We start from the raw sequence: 16,917 nt of genomic DNA, 5'->3' as shown, positions 1-16,917 counted from the left end.
CACCTCTATTCCATTACATTCAACCAAACAGTGGATTAGCTATTACACCTCTAATCCAATACACCTCTAATCTAATACAGCGAACCAAACGCACCCTAAAAGTACAGAAAAAGTTCTTAACGAAAAGTGAAACAAATAAACCTAAAAATTGTCTAATGAAAAAGCCCTCCTCAAAATATGTCTTAAGGTGACTTAAATAGTCTAACATATTTTTGACCTAAAATGGATAAAAATGCCCCCGCTTAACAATTGATCAAAGCTTAGTTGGACGAAAAATTACTCCTGTATAATTGTCCTCGTCACGCTTCAATGTCGCGACATCCTCAACAGTTTGCTCCCAAGGATGTTTGGTACGTTCAATGTCGCGACATTCTAATGTCACGACTTGCACCCTTGGATGACTTGGACTCCTTAATCTTGTGACTGCCCACAATGTCGTGACCTTGAAAGTTCAATGTCGCGATCCTAAAGGCTAATGTCGCGACATTACTCCCTTGTTGCAACTTCAAACACAATCCACTTATAGTGTCATTTTGTTGAAGTTTAAGTCCTTGTGATGATGGAAGGCTCTGGTGTCGCAAAACCAAGGATTTGGTATTGCGACCTTGACCATAGTGGCAACTTTTCTTAAAGTTTTCACCTTAATCCTTTCCTGCACAATCTCAATTTAACCGTTAAACTTACAATGATGCTATTTTGCCATTTTGGTTCGAAAAAGTACAAAAAATGCATAAAAACTAAATTATAAGGTAATATCCAATAATTACCAAAAAGTACTACATAAAGTCATGAAACATTGAAAGAACACATTTTTAAGTGTCAAAAGAGTTTATTTTGACGTATCAAATTATGATAGATCAATAAATTTTTGTGGATATTACTTAATTGAATATACTTAACTACTGCTGAATGCTATAAAACTAAAGTTAAATTTTAATTGTTATATAACTATAATATTAATATGTTTAGAGTTCCATTTAATTAATAATTCTATTTTACATAAATAAAATTAGTACAACTTTATTTTTAAAATTTATTTTTATAACGATTTTAATTATTTTAAATTAATAATTGTAAATTAAATTATAATTATCCCAAATTTTTTATATTCTATGCTTAGAGTTCTATTCAAGTAATGGTAAAACTTTGTTTACAAAACTTTAAAAATAATAATAATTATAAACTAAATTATAATTATTTTAAATATGTAATTATTACAAATTTTATTAAATTATAAAATTTTTAAATATATAATTATCACATATTCTATTTTACATAAAATTTTAATTAATAATTTCAAATAAAATGTTATAATTATTTTTAAATATTATGATGAAAACTAAGAATACCCTGTCTGTTTAAAGTTTTTCTCCAAATTTGTATTTTTTTATATATTAGATATAAGTAAGTTTTTTGCTATAACTAGACAATACTTTAAATTGCTCCAACAGCGCGGTTAATTGAGCTGATATTTGGAGCATGGATTGTGTATGCCAAGTATAAATCAGCATTATTTAAAGAGTTCATTAGAATTTTAACCCGAAATGATTAAATCCTTGGACACCTCCAATCTCCTTTCTTCTCTCAACCTTTCTTTCTTTTACTCGTCATGTCTAAAGCCATTCTCTCTCGTATCAAACCTCTCCACACCCTAAAGAGCACTTCTCCTTCACCATTGCGCGTCCCTCCCCATGTCAAAAACCTCATCAATGAAACCATTCAAATCCTCAAAACCCACCAACAATGGCCGGATTCCCTTCAAACCCGTTTTCGCGACGAAGAAACCCGCGTTTCGGAGATTGCCCATTACGTGTTTGATCAAATACATGACGTAGAATTAGGCATAAAGTTCTTTAATTGGGTTTCTAAACAAGAAACTCTGCATTTTCCCTTCAACGGGTTGGCTTATTCTTCATTTTTAAAGCTCCTAGCGAGGTTTAAACTATTTTCCGAGATCGATACTGCGCTGGAGAATATGAAAATAGAAGAAACAAAACCTACGCTTGAAGCTTTAAGCTTTCTTATTCGTGTTTATGCGGATTATAGCTTTGTTGATAAAGCTCTTGAACTGTTCTATTCTGTGCTCAAGATTTATGACTCTGTTCCTAATCTGATTGCTTGTAATTCGTTGCTTAATATGCTTGTGAAGTTAAAAAAAGTTGAGATTGCCCGTAAAGTGTTCGATGAAATGGTTGTAAGAGATGGTTGTGTGGATAATTATAGTGTCAGTATAATGGTGAAGGGTTTATGTAGCATAGGGAAGGTTGAGGAAGGTAAAAAATTGATTGAGCATGTGTGGGGGAAAAGGTGTGTTCCAGATGTTGTTTTTTATAATACATTAATTGATGGGTATTCTACTATAGGTGATGTTGAAAAGGCTAATGAACTTTTTAAGAATATGAAAATGAAGGGATTTTTGCCTACCTTGAAGACTTACGGAGCTATGGTAAACGGGTTTTGTAAGAAAGGGGATTTTGATGCAATAGACAAGCTTTTGAAAGAAATGAAAGAAATGGGTGTCTCTGTTAATACTCAAGTTCATAATACCATCCTTGATGCTCGATTTAAGCATGGTTTTGAGGTTAATGTGAAAGACATTATAAAGCAGATGATTAAGAGTGGATGTGAACCTGATATTGTTACATATAACACTTTGATTGGTGGTTTATGTAAGGATGGGAAGGTTCAGAAAGCAGGTCAGCTACTGGAACAGGCAAAGAAGAAGGGGTTGACACTGAATAAAATTAGTTTTACCCCTTTGATACAAGGCTATTGTAAAATAGGGGAATATCTTGTGGCACTAGATTTGCTTATTGAAATGTCAGAGAGGGGACATAAACCTGATGTAGTCGCTTTTGGATCTCTTGTCCATGGACTTGTTGCAATGGGAGAGGTGGATGCTGCATTAACAATTCGATACAGGATGTTAGAAAGGGGAGTTTTGCCTGATGCTGGTATATATAATGTTTTGATGAATGGACTTTGCAAGAAAGGAAAACTTTCTGCTGCTAAAGTCCTCCTCAGAGAGATGCTTGACCAAAATGTACCCCCTGATGCATTTATTTATGCCACTCTGGTTGATGGGTTCATCAGGGATGGTGATGTCCATGGGGCGAAAGAACTCTTTGATATCATGATTGGAGAAGGCATGGATCCTGGTGTTGTGGGATATAATGCCATGATTAAGGGTTTCTGCAAATTTGGAAAGATGAAGGAAGCATTATTATGCGTCACTAGAATGATAAAAGCACATCTTACCCCAGATCAGTTCACTTACTCTACTATTATAGACGGTTACATAAAGCAGCATGACATAGGTGGTGCCCTAAGGATGTTTGGACAGATGGTGAAAAGACAATGCAAGCCCAATGTGGTAACGTACACCTCCCTAATCAATGGATTTTGTAGAAATGGAGATTTCAATACGGCTGAAAAAGCTTTTAAAGAGATGCAATCTTGTGGTTTGGAACCTAATGTAGTCACATATACTATACTTATTGGGAGTTTTTGCAAGGAAGGTAAACTGGCAAAAGCAGTCTTCTATTTTGAGTTGATGCTATCTAACAAGTGCATTCCTAATGAGGTTACTTTCAATTATATTGTAAATGGCTTCACAAACAGTCCAGGTGCAGTTCTGGATAATCAGTGTTTTGAGAAAAGATCTCTTTTTCTTGAATCTTATAATATGATCATATGTGATGGATTGGTTCAAAGAGCTGCTGTTTATAACTCTATCCTCCTCTGCCTTTGCCAAAATGGAATGACTAGAATTGCTTTGCAATTGAAAGATAGGCTGATGAACAAGGGCTTCCTCTCTGGCCCTGTCTCTTCCGCTGCCTTTCTACATGGCATTTGTTTGGAGGGACAATCGAAGGAGTGGAGGAACGTAATTTCTGATGATTTAAATGAACAGGGACTTCAAATTGCTTTGAAGTACTCAGAACTTTTGATCCAATGTCTACCTTGCGGAATAACTTCTGAGGCATCGCTAATTTTGCAGAACTTGATTAAACGGTGCAGCTATGAAAACCAAAAGGAGGATCTCAAAGTATCTGCAAAATAGAGGAAATGCCCAAAGTAAAACACATCATCTGGTTTTACTATATGAAAATAATCTTTGGTTGATTTAACCGGTGAATTGATCTTGAATGAGTAGGGTGGGTGGTTAACTGCTGCTTTCACCAAATTACTCAACAAGTATATTGCGAACATTTTCTTCGCAGACCTTAACAATTCATTTTAGCTCAAAAAATCAGGTAATTTAGTCTTCTTCAGTTTCTATTTTTGTTGGAAGCATAGGATGGATACTGACGATTTCTGGGCTAATCTCAGTAATGGTGCTTGTGCAGCTAGGTCCACCATAATTGCATTCTGTCAACGCCGTTGTTTTAGTGACAGATTCTGTGGAAGAAATGAGTTGGAGGTATGAGTTTCATCATTTGACTCTTAATATGAGTGTAATCTAGAAAGTGTCTGTAACTAGTTTCTTTCACTGCTGAGTGAGTTAAGCAGCAGGCTAATCCATCCATGTACATGATAGAAATCTGATTTTTCAAGTAGTTGATGAGCTGACAGCTATGTATGATATGAATCTATTTTATTGGGTATACATTTTAAATCAATATGTTTAACCTTATATATCCTGTGGGGCTTTGATTACAAAAGAACCTGGTTTAATTTTAAGTTCTTGGTTTTATTTGTCAAAGGATTTGATTATTCTATTGTAGGAGCAAAAATGTTTTTATCAGATATATGATAAGAGAACTTTTACCATATATACCACCATAAGATGCATGGATTTTCTTGGCTGCCTTACAACTTGCATAGAGGATTTTCGATTTGCAATATATGGCTACATTTTCTCTTCACATTTTGATAAATATAGTTTGGGCTGTCTATCAGCCAATATATTAAACACCAACTTTCTTTTGTGATTGTCGAGATTGATTTATATATAGTTGATAATACTTGATAATACTGCATGGACAATATGTGATTATCAAAACAATTCATCAAAAGTCCTTTGTGTATGTATAACTCTGCATTGGGCAGTGTGTGATGGTATTCAACAAATTGCTGATCTTTCGTTTTTTGATAGTTTCAGTTTTGGGATTGTAAGTTAAGAAGGTTCCTCTTCTTTTTCAGGTGTTAATTTGTTAAAATATTTTAAATAGCAAGCTAAACTAAGAGCTTGGCTGGATCTTGTGTGACTCATGAAGAGAAGGCTCTTTTGCTGAACTTTGAACCTAACAAATTGTTTTGATAAATTTATATGGATTTTTCATTTGGGTAGGTCTAATATCCCCCTCGGGAAATTACCAATTGCTTTTCTCTTTGGTTATCAAATATATGAAGATTTAAGGACTTCTGAATTTTAGAGATTGAATATCTTAGAAAAAACAATCATTTACTAGCATAAAAAGCTATTATCACATACTATACAAATATCAAATTGTAGGTTAAAATTTGTTTTGAATATCGGGTTCTTTCTCAGACAAGTGTCCCAGAAAATAGCCCATATTACAACTTAGAGCAGAAAATAGTGCTTGCATTACTTGTAAACAACATCAATGTTGGTTTATGTAACAAAGATGACTACATATCATCTCCCGTGTGAGTTCCATCTTTTTATGCAATAGCTTCAAATAGTGATTGCTTAAGTTTCTGATATTTTTGTCAAGCAGTGAAAGAATCACACTTCTAACGTGTTGTTTGCATGTAGTTTTCTTCTTTTACAGGCAGAAGCTAGTGTCATGGGCTAAAACTTAAGCCTAGCAAACCGCACGGCTTTGGGCAGAAACTTAGTTTCTAATCCGCCTAAGTCAAAGATGAAAATTCACAACGGCAAAGGCAGAGGAGGATAGAGTTATAAACAGCAGCTCTTAGAACCAATCCATCACATATGATCATATTATAAGATTCAAGAAAAAGAGCTCTTCTCCAAGCACTGATTATCCAGAACTGCACCTGGACTGTTTGTGAAACCATTTACAATATAATTGAAAGTAACCTCATTAGGAATGCACTTGATAGATAGCATCGACTCAAAATAGAAGACTGCTTTTGCCAGTTTACCTTTCTTGCAAAAACTCCCAGTAGGTATAGTGTATGTGACTACATTAGGTTCCAAACCACAAGATTGCATCTCTTTAAAAGCTTTTTCAGCCGTACTTAAATCTCCATTTCGACAAAATCCATTGATTAGGGAGGTGTACGTTACCACATTGGGATTGCATTTTCTTTTCACCATATGTTTAAACATCCTTAGGGCACCACCTATGTCATGCTGCTGTATGTAACCATCTATAATAGTAGAGTAAGTGAACTGATCTGGGGTAAGATGTGCTTTTATCATTCTAGTGACGCATAATAATGCTTCCTTCATCTTTCTAAATTTGCAGAAACCTTTAATCATGGCATTATATCCCACAACACCAGGATCCATGCCTTCTCCAATCATGATATCAAAGAGTTCTTTTGCCTCATGGAGATCACCATCCCTGATGAACCCATCAACCAGAGTGACATAAATAAATGCATCAGGGGGTACATTTTCTCTACTAGGAATGCGTATGTCTAAGGTGCAGTCAATTACTGGTAAAAAATAGAGACCGATAACAACAATGAGTTAGAATTATATAAAAAAAAGAATGGAGCAGTAAAATAATATTTTTTCGAAAGGCAATATCGAATCATATTCAAACAGCAATGGCGTCGGAGAGAGATAGAAAATTATTTTAATTGATGATGAAGTAATATAATATTATGATATTATTTTTTTATTTTTGAAGTTGTTTATGCCAAGTAAGCAAGCAAACAATCTTAAATTTGTTTATTTTATTGTTTGGTATATGTAAAAAATGTTTTGCATATTTGTTTTGAAAAGAAATATAAAATTTAACAATTATTTTTAATCGTTATTAAATTTGATCATTAATTTAGGGCAAATATCATTGGTATTTACTTTCTTGTACAGTTCCAAATTTGTATATTAGTTTAATAGTTTTATGTATTAATTTAATTTTTTTATTTTCATTATTTTTAAAACATTATTTTATTTCTCTCAATTATTTTTTCAAAACTAATTGACCTTTACTATAAATTAAATAATCCTCATTTGATTAGCATAAATGTATATTTTTTAATGAAATTGCCCTGTTGGCCGGTATAAACGAGACTTTATTAGGACAAAAACTTATATTTTTTTTAGGAAAATAAATAATAAAATATTTTTATAAAATTATAGAAAATAGATAAAAATCAAGTTTAGAGTTTTAGAATTTTGTTTAAATAATTTTAAATCAATTTGTAGGTGTTTGGACCAATTTCGAACCTTGGAGGACTCTTTTTGCACAAACAGTGTAGTGACCAAAATGGTATAGGGGATTGGTACGTTAGGGAAAAAGTACCAATGCCTAACCTTTGTATTATTCATGAGACGATTTTTGATTAAAAGGGTGCGGTACCTTTGGTTCCAAGTATCGGACCCTGAGCATTTGGGATGCATTTTGACATTGAAACATTCCTATTTCAATCTTAAATCAACCCACGTTGACTCCAAAACATTTTGCATTTAGAAATAATGTTTTAAAAGTTGAAAACAACCCTTAAAACATTTCTAATTAGACTCCAATAAACATGTTTCAAAAAATAGCCAAAAGCCATGGTCTTTGTTCTTGAAACATAGTCAAAATGAAACAAAATTTGTCAAAAACATTCATAAGTTATACTAGCATTATAATAAAAATATATATAGTTCCATTAAAAACCAATCTAATTATGAAATATTTAAGAAATGCATTCACCCATTCAAATGATATAGCATTTGGCTCAAGGTCAAAGTAAACAAGATAGTAGAGAATATCACCATTATAATTTATAGTAATATGAAACAAATATATATGCATCCTTAAATGACCTCACTATTACATGCTGTATTAGGTACAAATTGTAAATACAAATGTTTCATACTTTTCAATAATGATAATGATGTAGTCGGTGATCCTTAAGACGATTCGAACTTCAAGTTAAGAAAACTTACGCACAAAGACAACGTCATATTAAGCATAAAGCTTAGTAAAATAATATGGAAATATTTTATATACTACCCTTTAAAACTATAGTTTAAACTTCATACAAAAGTTTTATAAATCATTTAGAAGCAATGTTATTGGCAACTACTCAACAATTAAGAAAACAGAGGACAATTTAATTTCATGAAGAACATATAGAAATAATAGCGTCGGGTAATTAAGTACTCACTTATTCAACGAAAGAATTATTTTAATTTTAAAATTAGAACTAATTAATTTCAACATTTAGTAAACTCAAAGAAATTAGAATTGAATACAAGAGACTAATCAACCAACACATCAGAGTAACAGTAATGTGCAGTAGCGCTAATGCCTGAAGACCAGAACAATACAATAATAGTACACACCAAAGTGTTATACTCGAAGACTAATCACGGTTGAAACCGCATCTCTTAACAATTAGAAAACAAAAGTCCCCTATTAACACGCCAATCGTATCCTAACTATTTATTTAAGCTACTAATGCCTTGTTTCAATATTACCATAATATTAGTGCTTATTATTCAAGTAAATTTATAGTTAAACCACTGTGTCCATGGCATTACTATCTATGACATAAAACAGTAATTTCAGTCATGGCATTATGGCACCACCTTAAAATTTCAGAGTTTCGTTTACAACTCTATAAAGATACTTCAATCAAAAACCATTTATCAAATAGTTTTCATCCTAGAAAAAATACAAAGTAATAAAAATATGAAATTAAAAATTATATAAATTATGAAAAATAAAAAATATTAAAAATATTAAAAATATATTAAAAATATATAAAGTTATATTTAAACATTAATAAAATTTACAAAATATTATAAGATTTCATAAAAAAATTAAAATTATATGAAAAAAAATATGAAAACATTTTTGTTTTGTTTTGTAGGAATTTGGCTGATATATAAAGCCTAAATTAAATTTGAAATCGAGTTAGGTCAGATCTTTAAATAAAAAGTAAACTTTCTCAGGAATGCAATTAAAAAATAATTTTATCATAGGTGAAAGTAAAATTTAATTTATGAGGATCAATTAAGAATAATTTTAATAAAGATCTTGAACAAAGGGGTAATTGTGCCAAAGGCTAACTAATTAGGGGGCAATTTTGATAAAATAGAAAAAGATAAGTACTCTCTTGACTCCTCTATCACTTTAAAGTATGATTATTAATAGTGACGGATTGAAATGTTGCAACGAATAACCGCATACGAAATCGAGCTATTAAACGAAAAATTCTCGAAAGTAACATAGCCGCTGGCATATCGAAACTTGCCAGTCCCGGAAACCACACCATATTCTCTAACCGCCTTCATTTGGTCACTATTGCCTTGTACCTGGATGGTGCTTCCATTGCAGGCCTCATTGGTGAAGACAATCGAAAGGGAGACATGAGTGTTGACACCATCCAAACTTCTTGTGACAAATATGCCTTGGCCTCGTCCGACAGGGGCTGATTCAGGGTCGGGGCCTTCGGTTACGGGATCATCGGAAACAAACAAAGTCCCGAATTTGGTTAAGTTCCAGAGCTTGCCAGGAAAGCCGACAACTGCACGGACAGTGGAGTCGGGACTGCCGGAGGAGTGGTCGTGCAAATAGACAGACATAATGGTTTGTTTGAGTCCATCATCTGCTTTGCCTGCAGGGATGGTAAACACAACCATGGATGTGCCTAAAACGAGTAACACCACCACCTTGGTGTTAATTGGCAATGCCGCCATGTCTTGAAAATAATGACAAAACTTCAATTTTATTGCTTCCCTTTTATAGGCCAATTGAAATTCATCATTAACCTAACCCACTCATGTGTTGGGTCAAAAAGAAAACAAAGCAGAATATGTTCGTAGAAGCACTAAAAACAAATGCGTCGAATCTTGATAGTGGGGTTCTTTTGGCCACCAACATGGATAATTTGTTTGACCTAGTACTACTACTTCTAATGGAGCTACTGGAACAACTATTTCGAGGACAAAGTTAGAAAATCCTTTTAGGGATTTTTATAATAGTAAAAATATAATTTTGATTATATTTTTATAATTTTTAAAGGATTGAATTAAAATTTTATTTTTTTTAAAAGATTAAAGTGTAATTTTACTTTTCTAAATTTAAAATTTTAAAAAGTCTAAATGAAAATTTTTTCATTTTAGAAGAGCCGAGGCTCTCGCCAGCCCCCAACTATGCCCATGTTTCAAAAAAAAAATATTAAGACTGTATTGCAATAAAGCTAAACATGAGCCCAAAAACATAATATTTATACACTTAATAAAACATGACACACAAAAATTTAAAAGAAAATAGAAAATTATCAATCTATATAATACAATTTATAACTTATTTCAAGTTATTCAATATATTATTAATTATTATGTGATGGTAACAAAAGTAATCTTAATTAATTTAAAGAGTTTTTAAAGCCCCTAACTTTTTTTTTAAAAGAAGGGAATAAATTAAATTTATATATATTTTTACACTCAATTTAATTATCAAATGTTAAAATTTTAATCAATTAAACTTTTTAGCCGTTAAAGTTAGTTGTTAACCATTAAAGATAACGGTAGTTATTTTTAGGTTATTTTCGTAATGTGGCATACTAAGATTGTGCCACACGACAAAAGATATTTTATGTTTAAAATTATTAAAATCATAAAAATATATAAATTTTGTAAAAAAAATTAAAAAGTACAACAATAAGATATATAGAAAAGTGTAAATAAATTAATTAAAAATGACAAAAAAAATATAGAAAATTTGCAAAATAATAAAATTTAATAAAATTTACAAAAAATTATAAAAAAAGCATAAAAATTATAAAATTAAATTAAAAATATATGAAAAAATTATGAAAACTTTTTTCTCATTTCACACTAGTAATTGTTAATACTATAACACCTATTAAAAAAATATAAAATATTTATTTGATCTTTGAAGTTATTTTTGGTGCTCGAACCTCCCAAAACGTGCACCTTTTTATTCATCATCGATAACAAGTGTAATAATTTATTGCAATTTACTTCCTAAATTTTATTTTATTTTTCACTTTAAAATCATATTTTTAAACTAATATAAAATTAAAAGTAATAATTTTGTAAGAATAAATAAAAGTAATAATGTTTTCTAATAAAATTATTAATAATTAACAAACCTATCAATAGAAAAAATGAATTTTAATTTCAAGTGTAAGAATTTTTTCATAGAAAAAAATAAAAACTAAAAAAATAGTAAGGATTATATGAAACTGTGATTTCACGTCAATCCTTATTTCTTTGATTTGTCATTTTCTTATTGGAAAAAGATATGAATAATATGGAATCAAAAGAGATTTTAGGGGGCTGGCATGGGCCTGGCCCCTCCTAAAATGAAAAATTATCATTTAGGCCCTTTAATTTTTTTAAAATTTTAAATTAATAAAGATAAAATTATACTTTAAACTCTTAAAATTATAAAAATTTAATTTAATCCTTCAAAAATTATAAAGATATAGACTATATAAAAAATTAAAATTTTATTTGGCCCCTTAAAAAATTGTTCTGAATAAAATCACAATTTCATACAATCACTTTCTGGTAAAGAAAGAAGTTTTCTTATTTCTTATTTCTAACATCTTTGGATGTTTTTATTTACCATCAACAACAAAGTATATTTGTTTTTCTTAAAAGAACAGATGCTTAATATAGTTGAAGTCGTAGAAACTGTACAATAGAGCTGGAAATCTTTATCGCTCTAACCCAAAAAAGGAAAAATCTTTGTAGTTTTACAGACATTATAAAAAGTTACCAAATATCTTTATTTTAATTTCGATTTCTCTTACATAACTTGCCCTACTAACTTCTATGGAATTTAATAATTTCTACCAATAAATCTGATCGTGTTCTTATTCAAAGAATCTTCACAGTTCATCATGTAAATTGCCCCCTGTAGGACGAAGTTTCGACTCTGCTTCAAGGAGATAAGTAGTAGCCAATGATGCATGAAGTGCAGCACCGTAAGGAAGAATATCTTCATTGATAGTGAAGTTTGGGGTGTGGACTGAGCTGAGCTTCGGGCGGTTTTCATCTTGCATCCCAATGAAGAAGAAATACCCAGGAAACGCCTCTTGGTAAAATGCAAAATCCTCAGACCCCATCACTGGTTTCATGTCTTTAACTTTGTCATTTCCAAGCATATCCCCAGCAACTTTCAGGAAATGCTCGTGCAAGTCCTTATCGTTTACAGTCGGAGGGAAAAGGAGCATCGGCTTCTTGGTATTGGAGAAATCCACGGTCGCACTGCACCTTTGTACAGCAGCTTGCCCTTTGATAACCTGTCAACTTGACTAAATCAGATAAACATGTCACTAGCGCTACCTTTCATTAGCAATATATGAACTTGTCTACTTACCTCCTCGATCCGCTTCTTAAGTTGTATTAAACTCGCTTTCGAAAATGCCCGAAAAGTCCCTCCAATTGTAACTGAATCTGGAATGACATTAAAGGCGCCGCCTCCTTGAAACTTCGCAACTGTGACCACCTACAAGGAAATAGTATGCAAAAAGATGAGCCAAATCATTTCTTAATATGCATAGGGAGCAAGGGATAAAAGGCTTAGAGATAATGGAAGAAATGTACCTGGGAATCCAATGGATCAGCTTCTCGTGAAACAAGATGTTGTAGGCTGACTACAACGTTAGAGGCTGCCAAAATCGGGTCTATTGAATGTTGAGGAATGGCTGCATGGCCTCCTTTTCCGCTTATTACAGCATCGAATAAGCCACTTCCAGCCAATAAAGGACCCGGCTTGGAGGCCACGGTACCGATTGGTGCACTATGTAGAACATGCAGACCAAAGATTGCATCAACATTGTCTAACACACCTGCATCTAGCATCTTTTTTGCCCCTCCGCCACCTTCTTCAGCTGGTTGGAAAACAAGAACAACCGTACCCTGATTAAGAAACAAAATCGAACGGCATCAAGCATCCCACAAGGGAAACAAGGAAAACGAATAGGCATCATCAGAGCAATAGGCTATATGTTCTGCTATCTCTCTTCTGCTAGATCAGAAGACTTTCACAAGCCCGAGTTTCGGACATTAAAAAAAGAAGATTATACTCATCATGCTTGTTAATGTCTTCACGATTCTCCGACTAAGCAGATTACTTACAGTTCAAACATACTATAAACAGGGGCAGCCAAGTACTGAGAGTGCAGCATGGAGTGAGATTTAATGAATGAATGTATTCACCATGATTACCTTCATATAATATGGAAAGGTGAATTTAGCAATTTTGTAATGATAAAATACCCCTCTATTAACAATGATTTAAGATTGTTATTAAGACAAGAGGCCTAAAAACCAAACAAGAGTATCAACAAAATTGCTCTGAAAAAACAATTAATAATAAAAAATTTGCTTAAAGTGAAATGGTATTTAGCACCTTTACTAATACAAAATCATGAAAAAGAGAGCAACAGTTCAATCATAAAACAAATGATCAAACATAAAGTTTGGGCACCTTTAACTCTTGAAGATGCTGTTTTAGTATTTTTGCAGCACCAAGAACCATTGAGACATGAGCATCATGGCCACAAGCATGCATCTTTCCAGGATTTTTACTCTTGTGCTCCCAATCGACTGTTTCCTACGCATTTGAACAAACTCATTTAATAGAAATTATAGTTGATTTCAAAAGGCTTTGTTTTGTTTGCCAGAGTCAACTTAAGGCAATTTTTTTTTTCAAACCTGAATAGGAAGGGCATCCATATCAGCCCTTATAGCAACAAAAGGAGGTTCACCAGTCCCAACAAAGCCAACAATACCAGTGACTGAAACTGGGTATTTATAAGGAATACCCAGTTTATCCAGTTCTAGTCTAATCAACTTACTAGTCTCAAATTCCTCATATCCTAGTTCGGGATTCTCATGTATCTTCCTCCGGATTCCTACCATCCAATCAACAACCTCTTTTCTTTTAGCGAAATCAAGGAACTTCTTGGGGATTTCAGTCAACCCATTTGATGAGCTTAGAGAAGAAGATGATGACAAAACAACTATAGGATTGAGGAGCTGGAGTATCAAAACAAAAGAGACCAACTTGGAGAAAATCATGCTTGTTTTCATGGTGAACAAAAAATTATTGAAAAATATGAAGGTAAACAAAAAAATTGGGATCTTTGATGGCTTTTTTTTTTTTAATGTTGAAAATATTGAAGATATGGGTGGAAAACGGAATCCTCGCCACTCAAAACGAGGCTTTTGAGTTGTCGTTATAAAGAGCCGTAGGTGACTTCTAGATAGAGAGTCGTAGTTGTCACCGTCTACAGCTATTACACGTGCTTAATTAACTTAAATATTTCTGACATGTTTGGCGGCTGTATAAGAAGCCCTAATATCTTGGACGGTACATTACGAAAACCCTGCTTTTCGTTTTACTGGTGTTGTATTACTTCAAATTTTTTTTAATTATGATTATAAATATTTTTTGAAAATTTATAACATTTTACAAATATTATAATATATATTTGATTTTAAAATCTGATATTAGAATAATTTTCATTTTATAAAAATAATGAAAAAAATACCACCGAAAGTGGATTAAAATGGTTTTTCTTGTTATTAATAATATTACTTTGGATAGCATGTTTCAAAGTCAATCACATCTTACGACAAACGTGCAAAATGAAAAGAAAATCCCAAAATTATTTCCATTTATGTCGACAACCCATACCTTAATTATTGAATTTGAGCTCACCAATCAAATTTCATCATTTTAGTATACATTTTTAGAGGTAACTCTGCTATTTAAACTTTTTATATCAAAATAACATTAATTTCTAAAATATATAACCCACCGCCCACTTTTCTAATACTACTTCCATCTATAATTCCTTTCTTTACCTAACATTATTTTTTATCTATGTTCTGGTGGTGGACGAAAGTAAATTTTAATAAATAAAAAAAGGTAATGTTTTTTAAATTACAGTTTTACTGATGAAATTATTAGTTTGGCTAAAAAATTTCGTACCCGTTCCTAATTTTCGATTTAATCTATTTAAAATTATTTTCTGAATTGATGTCTTAATCAGTTTAATTCAATCCGATTCAAGCAACACCAAAAACAAAAAGGAGTAAATAATTTCACTTAAAAAAAATTAACCAGTAATATTTGAGTAAAAGAAAATGTGTGCGGAAATTTTTCATTTTGAAAAATATATATATATGAGTATTTTGAAAATTTAAAAAAAAATGTTTCTCTTTAGTTAAAAATTAGTTCAAAAACACTTTTTTTTAAAGCTAAAAATTTTAATATCTCCCCAAATTTCTTTTTTCCAAAAGCAGACTTTTAATAAGTATTTTTAAATTGGCCTGAGATTCTTTTAGATGGACAATGAATTTGGTTTTGGCAATATTAAAATTAATAGTAGTAATAAGATTGAATATGGTAGCAGTGAAATTAAAATTAGTGGTGAAATATATGTTTAAATTAAATCGTAACTATGAAGATGAGGTAAATATAATTGTAATAACAGATTTTGCCCGGGCCTAAAAGGGCTCAAATTACAATTGGCCTATATGGCCCAGACCCAAAACCCAAACCAAAATACAATAACAAATGGCCCAAAAATTAACCCCCAAGCCCAAGAATAATTTCGGAAACCCTAGGGTTCAAGGGTAAACTTCAGCGCCGCAAGCCAAGCCTCGCTCCAAATCTTCTCCGATCTTCACCTGCAAGGAAACAAAGCAACAAAGAAAGAAATAAACAGCAAATCAAAGATTTGTAATCAAAACAGATTTGTTTCTTGATTTCTTTTTTTGGTTTTTTTCATTCGGCTATAAAACAGCCATTGTAACACTGTAATGTGGATCCGGATTCAGAAATCAATAAAGAAAAACACAAATAGTTACACAAACAACCGAATACTAAGAGATTCCAAAAATCAATCAAGAGATCAAAAGGTTGATATTTCTTCGTTTTCTTATCTACTCTCTTTCTTTCTTTTTTACATAGTAAAATAAATCGAAATAAAAGGTAAAATACTCACCACGATTTGCTTCTGAAACGCCGCGGGCGATTGAGGTAACCGTCTTCGAGGATAGACGGTCGGAAGCCGAAGAGTTTATTGAGATTTGGCCCCTCTCCGTCAAGATTTTGGCATTTTTGGGGCTAGATTCGGTTTTAAGGGCTTTGGAAGGGTCGGATCTAAAATTTTCGGCTCTCCGACCACCGCATGCGGCGCCGCCGCCGGTGGCCGGCGCGGTGGTCGACGGTCGGACCTCTGGCCGAACGAACTGGAAGGGGAGAGAGCTTCTGAAAGTATTTTTTTAAATGGGTTTCAAATGAATTTTTTTGGAAAATTGGGGGTATTTATAGGGCACCAAAACGGCGTCGTTTTGGAAAGCCCCCAGACGTCCAAAACGGCGTCGTTTTGAGTACCCGACCCGATCCACTTCAGGATCCGCGTTTTTTTGAGCGGAGGGGAAAATTTCGCTTTTAGCCCCTCCGCCTTTTAACATATTTTCAATTAAGTATTTTTTTAATTCGGCCTTTAATTTATTTTAAAATTCTAATTTAATCCTTTTGAACGGCGCCGTTTTAGAGGAGAAGGGAAAATTGCCCTTCCAGCCCCTCTATGTAATTTGAGCGTTCAATTAAGTCCTCCAGACTTTATTTATTTACGAATTTACCCCGGATCTTTACTGGCGATCCAATTTAGTCCATTTTCATATTTTCTTTAAAAATCAATATTTTTGATAATGCAATTATATTATTTTAATTTTTATTTTATAATTCTCATATGCAATTATTATTTTTTTATATGTATATTTTTAAGCATGTATTTATGTTTTTTATACTAAAATTTTCA

At 32.3% G+C, this 16,917-nt stretch overlaps 3 protein-coding genes and 1 long non-coding RNA gene across 10 annotated transcripts; 1 reads left to right on the top strand and 3 right to left on the bottom strand.

Moving 5' to 3' along the window:
- The first annotated feature begins 1,454 nt into the window (after positions 1 to 1,454).
- Positions 1,455 to 6,896, top strand: LOC107916341 (pentatricopeptide repeat-containing protein At1g52620). 7 transcript variants are annotated; one of them, XM_041102966.1, is made up of 4 exons: positions 1,455 to 4,256; positions 4,350 to 4,423; positions 5,723 to 6,316; positions 6,402 to 6,896. In XM_041102966.1, exon 1 carries the CDS (start codon positions 1,610 to 1,612, stop codon positions 4,061 to 4,063), a length of 2,454 nt encoding a protein of 817 aa, XP_040958900.1. In that variant the 5' UTR covers positions 1,455 to 1,609; the 3' UTR covers positions 4,064 to 4,256; positions 4,350 to 4,423; positions 5,723 to 6,316; positions 6,402 to 6,896. The 7 variants fall into 7 exon arrangements, with proteins under 7 accessions (XP_040958900.1, XP_040958902.1, XP_016701086.1 ...); XM_041102968.1 differs by having other exon boundaries at positions 4,354 to 4,423; positions 5,739 to 6,896; XM_016845597.2 differs by having other exon boundaries at positions 4,354 to 4,423; positions 5,723 to 6,896.
- Positions 5,921 to 9,799, bottom strand: LOC107915672 (pentatricopeptide repeat-containing protein At1g52620). The gene is made up of 2 exons (XM_041103217.1): positions 9,355 to 9,799; positions 5,921 to 6,594 (listed from the first exon to the last, which is right to left on the bottom strand). The coding sequence occupies exons 1-2, from the start codon at positions 9,797 to 9,799 to the stop codon at positions 5,921 to 5,923; spliced, it is 1,119 nt and encodes a 372-aa protein (XP_040959151.1).
- Positions 9,800 to 11,768: 1,969 nt separating this feature from the next.
- LOC107916342 (IAA-amino acid hydrolase ILR1-like 4) lies at positions 11,769 to 14,400 on the bottom strand. Its single transcript, XM_016845598.2, has 5 exons — positions 13,796 to 14,400; positions 13,569 to 13,694; positions 12,683 to 12,997; positions 12,456 to 12,584; positions 11,769 to 12,378 (listed from the first exon to the last, which is right to left on the bottom strand). Exons 1-5 carry the CDS (start codon positions 14,171 to 14,173, stop codon positions 11,965 to 11,967), a joined length of 1,362 nt encoding a protein of 453 aa, XP_016701087.2. The 5' UTR covers positions 14,174 to 14,400; the 3' UTR covers positions 11,769 to 11,964.
- A 1,156-nt stretch (positions 14,401 to 15,556) lies between these two features.
- LOC107916343 (uncharacterized) lies at positions 15,557 to 16,402 on the bottom strand. Its single transcript, XR_001689466.2, has 2 exons — positions 16,096 to 16,402; positions 15,557 to 15,778 (listed from the first exon to the last, which is right to left on the bottom strand). It is a non-coding gene; the product is annotated as an uncharacterized lncRNA (long non-coding RNA).
- Between the last annotated feature and the right edge of the window lie 515 nt (positions 16,403 to 16,917).

This window comes from Gossypium hirsutum, chromosome D10 (genome assembly GCF_007990345.1).
Source record: "Gossypium hirsutum isolate 1008001.06 chromosome D10, Gossypium_hirsutum_v2.1, whole genome shotgun sequence".
Classification (NCBI taxonomy): Eukaryota; Viridiplantae; Streptophyta; class Magnoliopsida; order Malvales; family Malvaceae; genus Gossypium; species Gossypium hirsutum.
The sequence above is the reverse complement of the archived record's forward strand: the minus strand, read 5'-3'. Positions and strand labels throughout refer to the sequence as shown.